The following is a 17778-nucleotide window of genomic DNA, read 5'->3' as shown; positions in this document are numbered from 1 at the left end:
TTGTTTTGCCTGGCAGTTGAATATTTGCATTATTATTTTCACAGGAAATTGCCTTTAAATGTAACATTTTTTTGGGACATAACCTTTAAGTTTCACAAAAGAACAACCAGGAAAAATATATTTTCAGAAAATAAAAATTGACCGTGTATTTATACATGAAGAGGCCAATTCAGGCTGTGAAGATCCAGTATTGCTGCAACATACATAATCCAAATTTTGATTCTATTCTCAGCTTGCTTGTAGTTGCTGCAGGAGCCCAGCATTAGCACATTTTCTTTAATTGTAAATTTAAGTAAAACAAAACGATAAATAAAATACCAAAAATATTTTAACTATGAGTAGAACTGTCCATCCACTAACTTATACACTAATACAGAAATCATGAACAGATTAAACTCTCTTTTGTTCAGTTTTCTTTCTTCAGATAGGTTTTTTATTCAGCATGTAGCAGCTTAATTTAATTTCCGTAAAATCTCTCACAGACTCAAAAACATCATGTTATGCTCCATAACCTTTTGGCATAAATGGAAGATTATTAAAAATAAAAAGCATTGAGCCAGAACACATTTTATCAAACTACGAAAATATTAAGAGCATGGGGGGAAAAACTACAAAAAAAGTAAAGCAAAAATAGTCTGGATATAAATGGTTTCCTTCTAAAGCTTATTCAGACATTGCATTGTGTTTCTGTGTTTGTAATGATGTAAAGCACTTTGAAATGCCTTGCTGCTGAAATGTGCTATACAAATAAAATTTGATTGATTGATTGATTCAGACGTCACATCCTCGAGAAATAGTTTGCAATAGTTTAGCATTTGTCAGAAGGTGAAGATTCCTCTCATCTATGATATATACAGTATATACATATGTGTGTGGTTGTGTGGGTGTGGGTGTGTGGGCGTGTGCATGCATGCGTGCGTGTAACAGATGGTTTAGTTTTAATAATACAAATATTTCAAACTTTGTGCTTAGTTTTGAATTTTTAACTTTAAAATTAACCATTTACAAAAACCTTACATCTGTCTTTCTGCGTGCAGCTTGAACCAGTCTACAGGAATGAGTTTCCTTCATTGCTTAGCTTCACTGTGATTTCATTCAGGTATGATTTGCAAAGAAATTCTGATTATTGTTAAATACTGTATATATGTGCACCGATTAACTGATATTTTCTTATGCTTGCAGCAATGGGTCAATTGTCAACAACATTGATCTTGAATTTGCAACAGCATCCGCTCCTAATAACACCCAAATTGTGGACGTTTTGGTCAAAGCAGTTTCAAACATCACAGTTTTTGTTATTGACAAAGGTTCGATTGTCGTGGATGTCACATGTAAGCCAAATTACGTTCACATAAAAGAAAATATATTATGTAAATTATGGAAAGTTTGCTCAATCTCAGAGAAGTTTGATAAGATAATGCCCTGTGTCTCTTAATTTTTTACCTTTGAGTCAAACTATTATTTTATGTATTTTGATGTTTGCTGGAAAGCTGCAATAATGAATTAAAGAATTTGTAATTAATCAAGATGCATCATATTTGTACCAGGTAGGTATACTTGAAACAAAGACAGAGTTCCAATTCCAACGTATTTCAATCATGACTAAATCCACACATAAAAAGATGAGTTTTGAATTATGACTATATAAAATTTGTACTTGAATTTAGAGGAAGATCGAATGTTATGGCTTTTATGAAGGGGTTCATCCAACCACTGCAATTCAGATGCAGTGAAAATAAAAATGTCTTTGTGCTACTAAGTGGTCAAGATGTTTTTGGTCCAAGGAGGTGGGGGCCAGCAGCAGCCGATTTCGAATTAAAGTTGCAAGAGGCCCTAAAACAACTCATTCTGGAAGGAGAAGAACTGATCAAACTGAAATCTCATTATCCAAGAATGATTTTGTGCAAAAAAAAATGCAATGAGAATGTTTTGTATAGCCAGACGTGTCATAACCTGTTCAAAGAAGCATAAAATGACATAATAGGAAGTGCATTTACCTCTTTGACTCCCAGAAAGCTAGAAAAAAATGGTATTGCTCATTCTGGTGTGAAATGGCTGAAAATATCTTGTTAATACAAAGGGACCTATGTACAATGTCAGATTTGCTGACTTTTATAATTTTCTTCTCACCTCATTGTCTTCAGATCCTGAAAATGCAAACGACTTCAAAGCATCCAGTCAAGATGAGACCAGCATCACTCTGCAGTGGAATAAAATAAACAACAATATCAGCTTTGTTCTCCAGTTTAATGGCACAGAGACATCCATCAGTGCACCAAATGGATATGGACCAGTAAACCACACAGTGTCATCTCTCAGTCCTGGAACCAAATACACATTCACTCTCTTCTCTGTGTTTAACAATATTAGGAGCAGTGGAGTACAGCTTGCAGCTGCCACTGGTAAGATATTTAACAAAATCCCTATATAGTATTAATGCATATCTGTACAGTTCTGTATCCGACACAGGTGATATACATGTAACAATTGAAATTTTGTCGTGGTGTTTGCACTGTCCCAGTCTTTGGTCATGCAGTAAATCACAGGTTAATCAATGAATTTAATTTGCTCTCTATCAAATAGCTTGCCCTTCAGCAAAATATGTTACATAACAAAAGTTGCTCACAATACATGGTTTCAAATGACTTGCACTAACCATGTAGTTGTTCCTGCTAAAGGAAATGATGGTGGTTGGGGTAAAGAAGGGAAGAATTGTTAAAGCTTTAGTGACATGATTAAACTGCCTCTCTTCATGTTGTGATTTTAGCTCCTAAAAATGCAGACGGCTTCAGAGCATCCAATCAAAGTGAGACCAGCATCACTCTGCAATGGAATAAAATAAACAACAATATCAGCTTTGTTCTCCAGTTTAATGGCACAGAGACATCCATCAGTGCACCAGATGGATATGGACCAGTAAACCACACAGTGTCATCTCTCAATCCTGGAACCAATTACACATTCACTCTCTTCTCTGTGTTTAACAATATCAGGAGCAGTGGAGTACAGCTTACAGCTGCCACTGGTAAGATATTTAACAAAATCCCTACATAGTATTAATGCATATCTGATTTACATGTAACAATTGAAATTTTGTCGTGGTGTTTGCACCATCCCAGTCTTTGGTCATGCAGTAAATCACAGGTTAATCAATGAATTTAATTTGCTCTCTATCAAATAGCTTGCCCTTCAGCAAAATATGTTACATAACAAAAGTTGCTCACAATACATGGTTTCAAATGACTTGCACTAACCATGTAGTTGTTCCTGCTAAAGGAAATGATGGTGGTTGGGGTAAAGAAGGGAAGAATTGTTAAAGCTTTAGTGACATGATTAAACTGCCTCTCTTCATGTTGTGATTTTAGCTCCTAAAAATGCAGACGGCTTCAGAGCATCCAATCAAAGTGAGACCAGCATCACTCTGCAATGGAATAAAATAAACAACAATATCAGCTTTGTTCTCCAGTTTAATGGCACAGAGACATCCATCAGTGCACCAGATGGATATGGACCAGTAAACCACACAGTGTCATCTCTCAATCCTGGAACCAATTACACATTCACTCTCTTCTCTGTGTTTAACAATATCAGGAGCAGTGGAGTACAGCTTACAGCTGCCAATGGTAAGATATTTAACAAAATCCCTACATAGTATTAATGCATATCTGATTTACATGTAACAATTGAAATTTTGTCGTGGTGTTTGCACCATCCCAGTCTTTGGTCATGCAGTAAATCACAGGTTAATCAATGAATTTAATTTTCTGTCAATCAAATAGTTTGCCCTTCAGCAAAATATGTTACATAACAAAAGTTGCTCACAATACATGGTTTCAAATGACTTGCACTAACCATGTAGTTGTTCCTGCAAAAGGAAATGATGGTGGTTGGGGTAAAGAATGGAAGAATTGTTAAAGCTTTAGTGACATGATTAAACTGCCTCTCTTCATGTTGTGATTTTAGCTCCTAAAAATGCAGACGGCTTCAGAGCATCCAATCAAAGTGAGACCAGCATCACTCTGCAATGGAATAAAATAAACAACAATATCAGCTTTGTTCTCCAGTTTAATGGCACAGAGACATCCATCAGTGCACCAGACGGATATGGACCAGTAAACCACACAGTGTCATCTCTCAGTCCTGGAACCAAATACACATTCACTCTCTTCTCTGTGTTTAACAATATCAGGAGCAGTGGAGTACAGCTTACAGCTGCCACTGGTAAGATATTTAACAAAATCCCTACATAGTATTAATGCATATCTGATTTACATGTAACAATTGAAATTTTGTCGTGGTGTTTGCACCATCCCAGTCTTTGGTCATGCAGTAAATCACAGGTTAATCAATGAATTTAATTTTCTGTCAATCAAATAGTTTGCCCTTCAGCAAAATATGTTACATAACAAAAGTTGCTCACAATACATGGTTTCAAATGACTTGCACTAACCATGTAGTTGTTCCTGCAAAAGGAAATGATGGTGGTTGGGGTAAAGAAGGGAAGAATTGTTAAAGCTTTAGTGACATGATTAAACTGCCTCTCTTCATGTTGTGATTTTAGCTCCTAAAAATGCAGACGGTTTCAGAGCATCCAATCAAAGTGAGACCAGCATCACTCTGCAATGGAATAAAATAAACAACAATATCAGCTTTGTTCTCCAGTTTAATGGCACAGAGACATCCATCAGTGCACCAGACGGATATGGACCAGTAAACCACACAGTGTCATCTCTCAGTCCTGGAACCAATTACACATTCACTCTCTTCTCTGTGTTTAACAATATCAGGAGCAGTGGAGTACAGCTTGCAGCTGCCACTGGTAAGATGTTTAACAAAATCCCTATATAGTATTAATGCATATCTGTACAGTTCTGTATCCGACACAGGTGATATACATGTAACAATTGAAATTTTGTCGTGGTGTTTGCACTGTCCCAGTCTTTGGTCATGCAGTAAATCACAGGTTAATCAATGAATGTAATTTGCTCTCTATCAAATAGCTTGCCCTTCAGCAAAATATGTTACATAACAAAAGTTGCTCACAATACATGGTTTCAAATGACTTGCACTAACCATGTAGTTGTTCCTGCTAAAGGAAATGATGGTGGTTGGGGTAAAGAAGGGAAGAATTGTTAAAGCTTTAGTGACATGATTAAACTGCCTCTCTTCATGTTGTGATTTTAGCTCCTAAAAATGCAGACGGCTTCAGAGCATCCAATCAAAGTGAGACCAGCATCACTCTGCAATGGAATAAAATAAACAACAATATCAGCTTTGTTCTCCAGTTTAATGGCACAGAGACATCCATCAGTGCACCAGATGGATATGGACCAGTAAACCACACAGTGTCATCTCTCAATCCTGGAACCAATTACACATTCACTCTCTTCTCTGTGTTTAACAATATCAGGAGCAGTGGAGTACAGCTTACAGCTGCCACTGGTAAGATATTTAACAAAATCCCTACATAGTATTAATGCATATCTGATTTACATGTAACAATTGAAATTTTGTCGTGGTGTTTGCACCATCCCAGTCTTTGGTCATGCAGTAAATCACAGGTTAATCAATGAATTTAATTTTCTGTCAATCAAATAGTTTGCCCTTCAGCAAAATATGTTACATAACAAAAGTTGCTCACAATACATGGTTTCAAATGACTTGCACTAACCATGTAGTTGTTCCTGCAAAAGGAAATGATGGTGGTTGGGGTAAAGAATGGAAGAATTGTTAAAGCTTTAGTGACATGATTAAACTGCCTCTCTTCATGTTGTGATTTTAGCTCCTAAAAATGCAGACGGCTTCAGAGCATCCAATCAAAGTGAGACCAGCATCACTCTGCAATGGAATAAAATAAACAACAATATCAGCTTTGTTCTCCAGTTTAATGGCACAGAGACATCCATCAGTGCACCAGACGGATATGGACCAGTAAACCACACAGTGTCATCTCTCAGTCCTGGAACCAAATACACATTCACTCTCTTCTCTGTGTTTAACAATATCAGGAGCAGTGGAGTACAGCTTACAGCTGCCACTGGTAAGATATTTAACAAAATCCCTACATAGTATTAATGCATATCTGATTTACATGTAACAATTGAAATTTTGTCGTGGTGTTTGCACCATCCCAGTCTTTGGTCATGCAGTAAATCACAGGTTAATCAATGAATTTAATTTTCTGTCAATCAAATAGTTTGCCCTTCAGCAAAATATGTTACATAACAAAAGTTGCTCACAATACATGGTTTCAAATGACTTGCACTAACCATGTAGTTGTTCCTGCTAAAGGAAATGATGGTGGTTGGGGTAAAGAATGGAAGAATTGTTAAAGCTTTAGTGACATGATTAAACTGCCTCTCTTCATGTTGTGATTTTAGCTCCTAAAAATGCAGACGGTTTCAGAGCATCCAATCAAAGTGAGACCAGCATCACTCTGCAATGGAATAAAATAAACAACAATATCAGCTTTGTTCTCCAGTTTAATGGCACAGAGACATCCATCAGTGCACCAGACGGATATGGACCAGTAAACCACACAGTGTCATCTCTCAGTCCTGGAACCAATTACACATTCACTCTCTTCTCTGTGTTTAACAATATCAGGAGCAGTGGAGTACAGCTTGCAGCTGCCACTGGTAAGATGTTTAACAAAATCCCTATATAGTATTAATGCATATCTGTACAGTTCTGTATCCGACACAGGTGATATACATGTAACAATTGAAATTTTGTCGTGGTGTTTGCACTGTCCCAGTCTTTGGTCATGCAGTAAATCACAGGTTAATCAATGAATGTAATTTGCTCTCTATCAAATAGCTTGCCCTTCAGCAAAATATGTTACATAACAAAAGTTGCTCACAATACATGGTTTCAAATGACTTGCACTAACCATGTAGTTGTTCCTGCTAAAGGAAATGATGGTGGTTGGGGTAAAGAAGGGAAGAATTGTTAAAGCTTTAGTGACATGATTAAACTGCCTCTCTTCATGTTGTGATTTTAGCTCCTAAAAATGCAGACGGCTTTGGAGCATCCAGTCAAGATGAGACCAGCATCATTCTGCAATGGAATAAAATAAACAACAATATCAGCTTTGTTCTCCAGTTTAATGGCACAGAGACATCCATCAGTGCACCAAATGGATATGGACCAGTAAACCACACAGTGTCATCTCTCAGTCCTGGAACCAAATACACATTCACTCTCTTCTCTGTGTTTAACAATATCAGGAGCAGTGGAGTACAGCTTACAGCTGCCACTGGTAAGATATTTAACAAAATCCCTACATAGTATTAATGCATATCTGATATACATGTAACAATTGAAATTTTGTCGTGGTGTTTGCACCATCCCAGTCTTTGGTCATGCAGTAAATCACAGGTTAATCAATGAATTTAATTTTCTGTCAATCAAATAGTTTGCCCTTCAGCAAAATATGTTACATAACAAAAGTTGCTCACAATACATGGTTTCAAATGACTTGCACTAACCATGTAGTTGTTCCTGCTAAAGGAAATGATGGTGGTTGGGGTAAAGAAGGGAAGAATTGTTAAAGCTTTAGTGACATGATTAAACTGCCTCTCTTCATGTTGTGATTTTAGCTCCTGAAAATGCAGACGGCTTCAGAGCATCCAGTCAAGATGAGACCAGCATCACTCTGCAGTGGAATAAAATAAACAACAATATCAGCTTTGTTCTCCAGTTTAATGGCACAGAGACATCCATCAGTGCACCAGACGGATATGGACCAGTAAACCACACAGTGTCATCTCTCAGTCCTGGAACCAAATACACATTCACTCTCTTCTCTGTGTTTAACAATATCAGGAGCAGTGGAGTACAGCTTACAGCTGCCACTGGTAAGATGTTTAACAAAATCCCTATATAGTATTAATGCATATCTGTACAGTTCTGTATCCGACACAGGTGATATACATGTAACAATTGAAATTTTGTCGTGGTGTTTGCACTGTCCCAGTCTTTGGTCATGCAGTAAATCACAGGTTAATCTATGAATTTAATTTGCTCTCTATCAAATAGCTTGCCCTTCAGCAAAATATGTTACATAACAAAAGTTGCTCACAATACATGGTTTCAAATGACTTGCACTAACCATGTAGTTGTTCCTGCTAAAGGAAATGATGGTGGTTGGGGTAAAGAAGGGAAGAATTGTTAAAGCTTTAGTGACATGATTAAACTGCCTCTCTTCATGTTGTGATTTTAGCTCCTAAAAATGCAGACGGCTTCAGAGCATCCAATCAAAGTGAGACCAGCATCACTCTGCAATGGAATAAAATAAACAACAATATCAGCTTTGTTCTCCAGTTTAATGGCACAGAGACATCCATCAGTGCACCAGACGGATATGGACCAGTAAACCACACAGTGTCATCTCTCAGTCCTAGAACCAATTACACATTCACTCTCTTCTCTGTGTTTGACAACATAAGAAGTAGAGGAGTACAGCTTACAGCTGCCACTGGTAAGATGTTTAACAAAATCCCTACGTAGTATTAATGCATATCTGTACAGTTTCGTATTTGGCACCGGTGATATACATGTAACAAATGCATCTTAAATGTTGCTAAAGGTTTTATATTTGTTTGAAAGTATGTCAGAAATGACCCAATTGTTGCACCTTATTCCAGAGACCAAGTGCCTGTTTGTCATGAACATATTTCTTACCCTTAGCGAGAAGCATCAACTGGCCAAGACATTATTATATTGTTTAGGACGACTTAAATATTCAGAAAAGCATTTTTTTTAATATATTAAAGAAAACTCTGTTTTCACAACAGAAAAAAAACTAATTTTGGTATTAAATACAAAAAAATGTATCTACCACAAAAGGGAAATTCAGGTGTAATATGAAATGACTTGTGACTGTAAAAAAAAAACCTCCCTGCATTTTTTTTCTTTTTATATATTTGAAATAACACTGAAATGCATATGAATAAACTACGTCTCATCATGTTGTGGTTTTAGCTCCTAAAAATGCAAACGGCTTCAGAGCATCCAGTCAAGATGAGACCAGCATCACTCTGCAGTGGAATAAAATAAACAACAATATCAGCTTTGTTCTCCAGTTTAATGGCACAGAGACATTCATCAGTGCACCAGATGGAGATGGACCAGTGAACCACATAGTGTCATCTCTCAGTCCTGGAACCAAATACACATTCACTCTCTTCTCTGTGTTTAACAATATCAGGAGCAGTGGAGTCAGCATTACAGCAGCTACAAGTAAGATCCAAAATCATGTGGCTTTTAATACCAAACCTAAAGAACCACTCAGTCAGCAACACCTGGGCAATAGTGGATGCTTTTTAGTCCCAGGTTGATACAGCAGCTGTGTCTTCACTAAATACATCAGTCATTATATGAAGTTTTCCCTACTCATTGTCCAACGTGGTCAAATCCATGGCAACAATCTCAATTGGTCGTGACGCCAATAGATGATTCATGAAAGTGCCCGAAGTTACATTTGTAGCAACTTGGTACCACTGACACTCTTGTACCAAACTGTACAGGAGGCAGTTTGTGACGTGTCCTGATACAAGGACTTGATTCACCCATTACTCATACTGTGCCAAATATTTCCTTAAAACAGGACACGAGGAAAACATATGGTAGAAAGTTTCCTCCATGTGGTTGCATCTACTGAATAGTGGACTAACAGTAAGATAGATAGAAGACAGCTAAGACTTGGAGAAATGAGACTGATGAACCATCTTAAAATGGTTAACTCATCCTCAGTTTGTTCTCGACAAATTGTACAAATGATATAATCTATAACCAGATATCTAAAATGTATTTTGCCACTAGTAAGACATTAGCAAATCCCTGAATATAATAGGAAAAATAGAAAAACTGCATATGCCAAACCATTTCCTGAACTGAACTCATATTTTTAGTGAATATTTATCTAAACGGTTTGTAAGTGATCCAATAGAGTATAAAGGCCAAGCAGAGCAAAGAAGGCCACAAGCAAAAACTTATGGTATGCAGAGCTCCAGTATAATGCAGTCAGAATAGTTATAGTGGTTATATTAACAGGACCAACGTACAAGATTTCTCAAATTAAATATCAAGTAATAGACGTGAAAGTTTATTCACGCTCCTCCTCCTGCTGTTTAGTTTTCTGAAGATAGATTATTTTATTTTTTTATAACTATGACTTCCAGATGAGCAAAAGTGTTGATACTTTTAAAAGTGAGGTTAGTTATGTCTAAGGCTCACTCTTATTGATGTTCAACTGATAGCCTAAAAAACTGCAGAAATTATTAAGAAACACTAGAGCAGAAGAAGGTGATTCGGTTGGGATGGAGACATAAAGCAGGAGATCATCTACATAGAGAGAAACCCTGTGCTGCACAGCTTCTGTCAAAATTATAGATTTATCTTTGCTACTGTAAAGCAAAGCTTTTTCCACAGTAAGCACACATTTGGGTTATACCTTCAGGAGCAGAGTAGAGAAAATAAAAAGCTTCCTAATGTTGATGTTAACAATGAAAGATATAGACTTTACATGAAGGTTCACTCCAGAAAATAATAGGAAATTGTGCTCAAGTCATTTCTCTATCCATGTCCTTCTTGGCATAAAACCTTCATAGGAATTAAAGTTTCTCACTAGTCCAGCATAGTAACACAATTTATGATTTGAAGTCTATTTGTTCATATGACCAGGAACCTAATGCCGTCTGATTTACAAGGATAAAACATGAGTGGAATCTGTGAACATTTACTCGCAGAAGGTGACTGGAGTGTTTTGTGTTTTAGAAGATGCAAAAGTCTTTAAATCAAAGTTAAATATTAATATATGTTTCTTCTTCTGATTCAAGTTCAGATCAGGTTAGCTGGTGCTGGATTACCACGATGTTCTGGAAGAGTTGAAGTCTACCAAAACAGTACTTGGGGAACGGTCTGTGATGATAATTGGGACTTAAACAATGCCAATGTGGTCTGTAGAGAGCTGGGCTGTGGAACAGCAGTGACTGCTACAATTGGATCCATCTTTGGTCAAGGAACAGGACAGATCTGGCTTAATGATGTTTCATGTTCTGGCAATGAAGCTTCACTTACACAGTGTCAGCACGGAGGATTTGGGACACGCGACTGTGGACACTGTGAGGATGCTGGTGTCGTCTGTTCAGGTAAAACTATTTTTCATTTCAGGAAAAAAAATCTGTTTTGCTCAAATGATTTTATTTTTATCTACATCCAAAACTTCCATGAACTCAAGGAAATAAATGTATTTGTTTTGAAAAGTAGAAACTATTCAATATGTTACAACATTTATTTCAGTAACTAAATTTCCAGAGTGCCATCTTATTTAGAGGAATTACCCACAGATTGATATTTTCTGTAAATTTTATTAATTTGTCACTATTTTTTATGATGATGAGATCAATTAGATCATAAGATCAATTACAAAAAAACATTAATACAAAATGTGGGCCTGATAATAAGTATGTTTATTACCTGCCTAAAGATTGAGGCTAAGGTCTTTGGTGACTTTTTCAAGTGAAGAAATACGTTAATCGTGGCTGTCTAAAGAGATTTTTTCTTGACCCAGTTTGGAGTCGATTGCAAAGGACGACCTGTGTGTTGAGTTGACCAAAGTCCATGCACCTTGCCAGACTTCTTCAAATAACTCTTGCAATAAATCTTCCTTTGAAGCATTAAATCCAGCTTGAGATCTTGAATTTTTCTGTGGCCGTACGAGACAGGGTCTCCTAAGAGTTTTTCTTACCTCTGTGCACGGTCCAGCACAGTTTCACTGACCCTGTGTGCGCTTTTGCGAGATTTGATCTAACAGGACAACCCCTCTCCTTCCTCCTGAGTGTTTCGCTAAGACCATGGGAAGATTAAACTTTTAGTTTACAAGATGGCAAAATTCATGAACAACTACATATTCTATTTACAAGAACAATTCATAACATGAATTTATGACTTGCACACATACACATGCAAAAGGAATACATTCCCAGCCATTTAACTTACAAAACTCAATTTGAAAACAGTCCGATATACAAATACAAACTATGAGCAGAATTTGTGAAAATAAATTTGCTGAAAGTAGCTGTTTTTTCTTGTATTTCAGAAGATGCAATATTGTTTAAATCCAATCCAAATAATATATGTTTCTTTTTCAAGATCAGATCAGGTTAGCTGGTGATGGATTTTCTCGATGTTCTGGAAGAGTTGAAGTCTACCACAACAGAATCTGGGGAACGGTCTGTGATGATGATTGGGACTTGAGCGATGCCAATGTGGTCTGTAGAGAGTTGGACTGTGGAACAGCAGTGAATGCTACAATTGGAGCTTTCTTTGGTCAAGGAACAGGACAGATCTGGTTTAATGATGTGTCATGTTCTGGCTATGAAACTTCACTTACACAGTGTCAGCACAGAAGATTTGGGAGACACAACTGTGGACACAGTAAGGATGCTGGTGTCATCTGTTCAGGTAAAATGTACTTCTACTTCTGAAAAAATGCAACATTCTTTTGAAATCATTTCATTTCTATTTACATAAAAACAACAGAAGGAAACAAATGTATTTTTTAAAAAACTCAGTAGCTGCTTGATTATGCTGTAAAACACAACTCACTGTGTAGTTCAGTTACTCTACTGGAATAATAGTACATTTATTTCTATTACATCAAGTAGGATTTCAATAAGGACTTGAATAAGTACAATTTCTTAATATTGTCAAATAGAACATCAGAAACCATTTGTGTGCATTTTTTTTGTAAGAGGAAACATTTATATAAAGTCTCCAGGGGAAACAACAGCTCAGTTTGACAATTTAAACTCTCATTTCAAACCGATTGTTTTAAATGTTGTGTTGAATTCCCACGTCCCAAAGTAGACAGTTCCTTGTTAGTTGTGCAGGAGTCTACATTTCTGCTATTCATAAACATATGGTTGTATAATTGAGCATCTGTTTGCAGGCGTTTTTACCTGCGAGTGTAAATGTAGAGTTGGGGGCCAGCAGCAGCCTATTGGGATATAAAGTTATAAGAGGCTTTTAAACAACTCATTCTGAAAGGAGCAGAACTGACCAAACTGAAATCTCATCATCCAAGAAGGATTTTGTGCAGAAAATGTAATGAGCATGTTGTATATAGCCACAGATGTGTCCTAACCTGTTCAAGGAATATAATAGGTCACCTTTAAGGAAGTGCATCTACCTCTGACTCCAAGAAAGTGAAAAACAAAACAGTTTTGTTCAATCTGGCATTAAATAACTACAAATATTTTGGTAATACAAAGTGACCTATGTACAATGTCAGACTTGCCGACTTTTATAATTTTCTTCTAACCTCATTGTGTTTTTAGAGCTTGAAAATGCGGACGGCTTCAAAGCATCCAGTCAAGATGAGACCAGCATCACTCTGCAATGGAATAAAATAAACAACAATATCAGCTTTGTTCTCCAGTTTAATTGCACAGAGACATCCATCAGTGCACCAGATGGAGATGGACCAGTAAACCACACAGTGTCATCTCTCAGTCCTGGAACCAAATACACATTCACTCTCTTCTCTGTGTTTGAGAACATAAGAAGTGGAGGAGTACAGCTTACAGCTGCCACTGGTAAGATGTTTAACAAAATTCCTACGTAGTATTAATGCATATCTGTACAGTTTCGTATTTGGCACCATTGATATACATGTAACATTTACATCTTAAATGTTGCTAGAGTTTTTATATTTGAAATTATGTCAGAAATGACCCAATTGTTGTACCTTATGCAAGTTTCAAAAGTTCAAATGGATTTCAACCAAGTATTAAAGAAGTTTATACAAACTTCTGTTTTCAAGAAAAAGAAATATATTTCTGCTGTTTATGGTATTAAATTTCTGTCATTAGTTATTTTTCTACTTGTGTAATCTTTTATATTTAGATGATGCAGTTAAAAGCTGTACACCAAAAGTCACACAGTAGCATTCCTGAAAAGAAAAACCCAAATGCAAATTACTACTACAAATAATGAGTAGTGGAGCTGCACCAATTCTTGCTTTTTCATTGTAGTTCAATGAATCATAATAGAAACGTGCCACGTTTGGCACATCTTGCCCTCCCCCTTTAGTGGGTCCTGCTAACGGAGATGAAGCTGGTTGGAGTAGAGTGGGGGAGAATATTTAAAGCTTTTTCCATGAACAAGAGGCTTTAGTGACATGATTAAACTGCCTCTCATCATGTTGTGTTTTTAGCTCCTGAAAATGCAAACGGCTTCAGAGCATCCAGTCAAGATGAGACCAGCATCACTCTGCAATGGAATAAAATAAACAACAATATCAGCTTTGTTCTCCAGTTTAAAGGCACAGAGACATCTATCAGTGCACCAGATGGAGATGGACCAGTGAACCACATAGTGACATCTCTCAGTCCTGGAACCAATTACACATTCACTCTCTTCTCTGTGTTTAACAATATCAGGAGCAGTGGAGTACAGCTTACAGCTGCCACTGGTAAGATATTTAACAAAATCCCTACGTAGTATTAATGCATATCTACATAGTTTTGTATTTGGCACCATTGATATACATGTAACATTTGCATCTTAAATGTTGCTAGAGTTTTTATATTTGAAATTATGTCAGAAATGACCCAATTGTTGTACCTTATGCAAGTTTCAAAAGTTCAAAGGGATTTCAACCAAGTATTAAAGAAGTTTATATAAACTTCTGTTTTCAAGACAAAAGAAATATATTTCTGCTGTTTATGGTATTAAATTTCTGTCATTAGTTATTTTTCTACTTGTGTAATCTTTTATATTTAGATGATGCAGTCAAAAGATGTACACCAAAATTCACACATTAGCATTCCTGAAAAGAAAAACCCAAATGCAAATTACTACTACAAATAACATGTAGTGAAGCTGCACCAATTCTTACTTTTTCAACAAAGCTTTAAAGCTTGTTAAAGCTTTTTCCATAGACAAGGGGCTTTAGTGACATGATTAAACTGCCTCTCTTCATGTTGTGATTTTAGCTCCTGAAAATGCCAAAGGCTTCAGAGCATCCAGTCAAGATGAGACCAGCATCACTCTGCAATGGAATAAAATAAACAACAATATCAGCTTTGTTCTCCAGTTTAATGGCACAGAGACATTCATCAGTGCACCAAATGGAGATGGACCAGTAAACCACATAGTGTCATCTCTCAGTCCTGGAACCAAATACACATTCACTCTCTTCTCTGTGTTTAACAATATCAGGAGCAGTGGAGTACAGCTTGCAGCTGCCACTGGTAAGATGTTCTTCATTTTTATGTCACAAAGAAGGAATCTTTAAAAAGTACTACAGATATTCTATGAAAATATATAAATGTACTGCTACGCATTTGCTGTGCAAGCTAACAATGGAAGAGTGAAATGTGAAGAATAAAATGCTGCAATAACCTGTTTGCACATTACATTTTGACTGAATTTCAGAATCTTTTGCTAAACTGTCAAATAGTTTTTCATGATTATCTAAGATGATTTTGAGGGATTTTATATTATTTTTTATGATTTGGTCATGTACTAAGTTTTCTGTGTAAAAGCCATATTAAAATCTATGTCTAGACTTTCTAGAATGGGCTTGGATCTGTTAACTGCTTACAGTTCTAGTTTGTTTTTTTCGTCTTGAACCCCCCGCCCCAAAAATGATATTCTAATCTAAACTAGTTGAATCTAAATTTCTCTTTCTACAAGAAAAAATGTTTTATGTCCTAATTAATTTTAAAATAAGGTGTGGAATAAATCATGGATTTTCTCTTAAAGTCCTGAGATATTTATTTTGTTCCTTTTGCTTTTTCCGGTATTGACTAATTGATAGAGATCTAACTGTGTAGATTTATAGTCAGTTATTCGTAAGATTTCTTAATTTAATTAGCTGAAATCTTTTTTTTTTTTTACGTTAATGTTTGTTTAAAATTTTCTTCGTTTCTGACATATGTTCTCCCATTCTTGTTTTGACAGGCTCCAGAGCTACATGTGGTCAATCATCCAGGGTTTGCAAATGTACACTGGTGTCTGATTCATGTAAACAAACATCGAGATCTTCTCTACTCAAACAGCAAGACTTTACAAGAGTTGCATCTTTCACATCTGTTGACGACCCTTTAACAAGGGACTTACTGAACTCATCTGTAACCTTCAGTAATATGTCTTCCCTGATAAAGACACAGGTGAATGCTGTCCGTTCAAAATGTGTCTTATCTATCGGACTGTTCACAGTTGAATCCGTCTCTTCTGGTGATTCACTTTGACTTCTTTTCTGCTTCTGTAGCTTGAACCATTCTTCCAGAAAAAATTTTCTTCTGTCTTCCTCTCCATGGAGGTTTCTACAATTAGGTAATTTTACTTCCACATCATAGGTCAATTTAAATTTAAACGTACTGAATATCTTGTTTCCTTTTTGATTATGTTTCCAGTAAAAGCTCGCTTGTCCACACCATGAACCTTAAGTTTAGAGGCATGTCTGTTCCTGACGATAATGAGATACGGGATGTTTTGATGGAGGCGGCTTCGTCTGTCGTCGACTTCAGCATCGAAACGAAATCGATCAGCATTCTTGGCAAAAGTAAAAATCTGTGTTTGTAGAGTAATATCACTTTATGATATCTCTGTCCCATGGAGGAAAAGATAGAAGAAAGTGCACAGAGATGAAGAATGGGGTGCAGTTGCCAGACATCTACAGGAGTGTTATATTGATTTTGGGTCAACTATTTATTTGATTTTTATTTTTTTAAATTTCTTTAAGGTTAAACTTAATTTAAATACAACAACTGTGAATATTCTATCTTCCTCACAAGATAAAAATTTTCATACAGGCAATCAAATAGCTAGCATGCCACTTACAAAGATAAGTCTAAAAAAAAAGCAAGTTATTTATCTGGAACTAATTTGTTTTTTTCTCTATTTACAGCTTGAAGTGTGGAAAGCCTGAAGATCAGCCTCAAGTCACTACGGTTTAAACCAAATGCACAAGTGCATGTTATTACATATTACTCCTTGTACAAAAGCTTAATATCTATAAAAAATATATAATTATTGTGCTGTAATAATTGGATTAAGACATGTAGCAATTATTTTATTTGTTGCTGAGGGGAAGGCATGCTTTAAGACATTTATGTTCTACTCAAACATTAATTATTTATGTAATTTTATGGTCTTTTCTGAGTAAAAATAAAAAAAAAACAATTCCTTTTCTACTGCTAGTGGTTGGGGCTGTCTGTTCTTTTCCACTTCAGCAAGATTCTTGCTCAATATGAGGGATTGCTGCAAGGTCAGTGACTTAAAGCAATCAATTATGATTTCTTAACATTTTGCCAATTGGCGTTATGAACCGAACCCGATTGCAACCCATTATAACTACAATTTTTGCATAGAGGTTAGATCTGCATTTTTGTAAAGGGCTTTCAGATGATAATTGTTGTAAATTGGTGCAATATAAATAAATTGACTTGAAGATCAAAAGCAACAACCGAAATAATCCAATTCTGCAGCGCAAGACTGAAGTCAGGGCACTGCTGTCTAACTTCATAAACGTCCTCAACAAGAACAACCTGCCAAAAACACCTGGCATCCGTGTCCTGATTTTTGGCACTCTTCCACTATGAGGAAGAGTTTTTTTTATCTCTTGTAGTGACATGGATCGTTTAATAAGAGATTCTATGCATATTTAGGTCAGGACTGTCAACTTTGTCAACTTTAAAAAAAACCTTTTCATTTCGTGCCTTTGTTTGGGGAGCGTTTGGCTCAGAAACTTCCTCCCAGGGCATT

The 17778-nt window shown here is 36.3% G+C and overlaps 1 protein-coding gene across 1 annotated transcript; it reads left to right on the top strand.

Moving 5' to 3' along the window:
- Positions 1-155: 155 nt before the first annotated feature.
- Positions 156-17107, top strand: LOC111611064. The gene is made up of 23 exons (XM_023346686.1): positions 156-187; positions 1183-1331; positions 2145-2402; positions 2768-3025; positions 3366-3623; positions 3964-4221; positions 4562-4819; positions 5185-5442; positions 5783-6040; positions 6381-6638; positions 7004-7261; positions 7602-7859; positions 8225-8482; positions 8986-9243; positions 10842-11153; positions 12157-12468; positions 13344-13601; positions 14222-14479; positions 15003-15260; positions 15973-16181; positions 16283-16347; positions 16428-16576; positions 16922-17107. Exons 1-23 carry the CDS (start codon positions 156-158, stop codon positions 16924-16926), a joined length of 5103 nt encoding a protein of 1700 aa, XP_023202454.1. The 3' UTR covers positions 16927-17107.
- The last annotated feature ends 671 nt before the right edge of the window (positions 17108-17778 follow it).

The sequence above is a fragment of the Xiphophorus maculatus genome, chromosome 14 (assembly GCF_002775205.1).
Source record: "Xiphophorus maculatus strain JP 163 A chromosome 14, X_maculatus-5.0-male, whole genome shotgun sequence".
NCBI lineage: Eukaryota > Metazoa > Chordata > Actinopteri > Cyprinodontiformes > Poeciliidae > Xiphophorus > Xiphophorus maculatus.
Note: the sequence above shows the minus strand (reverse complement) of the source record. Positions and strands in the feature narration are given on the sequence as shown.

Coding starts and splice junctions, on each gene's coding strand:
- LOC111611064 (XM_023346686.1), top strand. CDS start 156: ATGAAGAGGCCAATTCAGGCTGTGAAGATCCA. Junction 188..1,182: donor ATTCAGGCTGTGAAGATCCA/GTATTGCTGCAA, acceptor TTATGCTTGCAG/CAATGGGTCAATTGTCAACA. Junction 11,154..12,156: donor TGCTGGTGTCGTCTGTTCAG/GTAAAACTATTT, acceptor TTCTTTTTCAAG/ATCAGATCAGGTTAGCTGGT.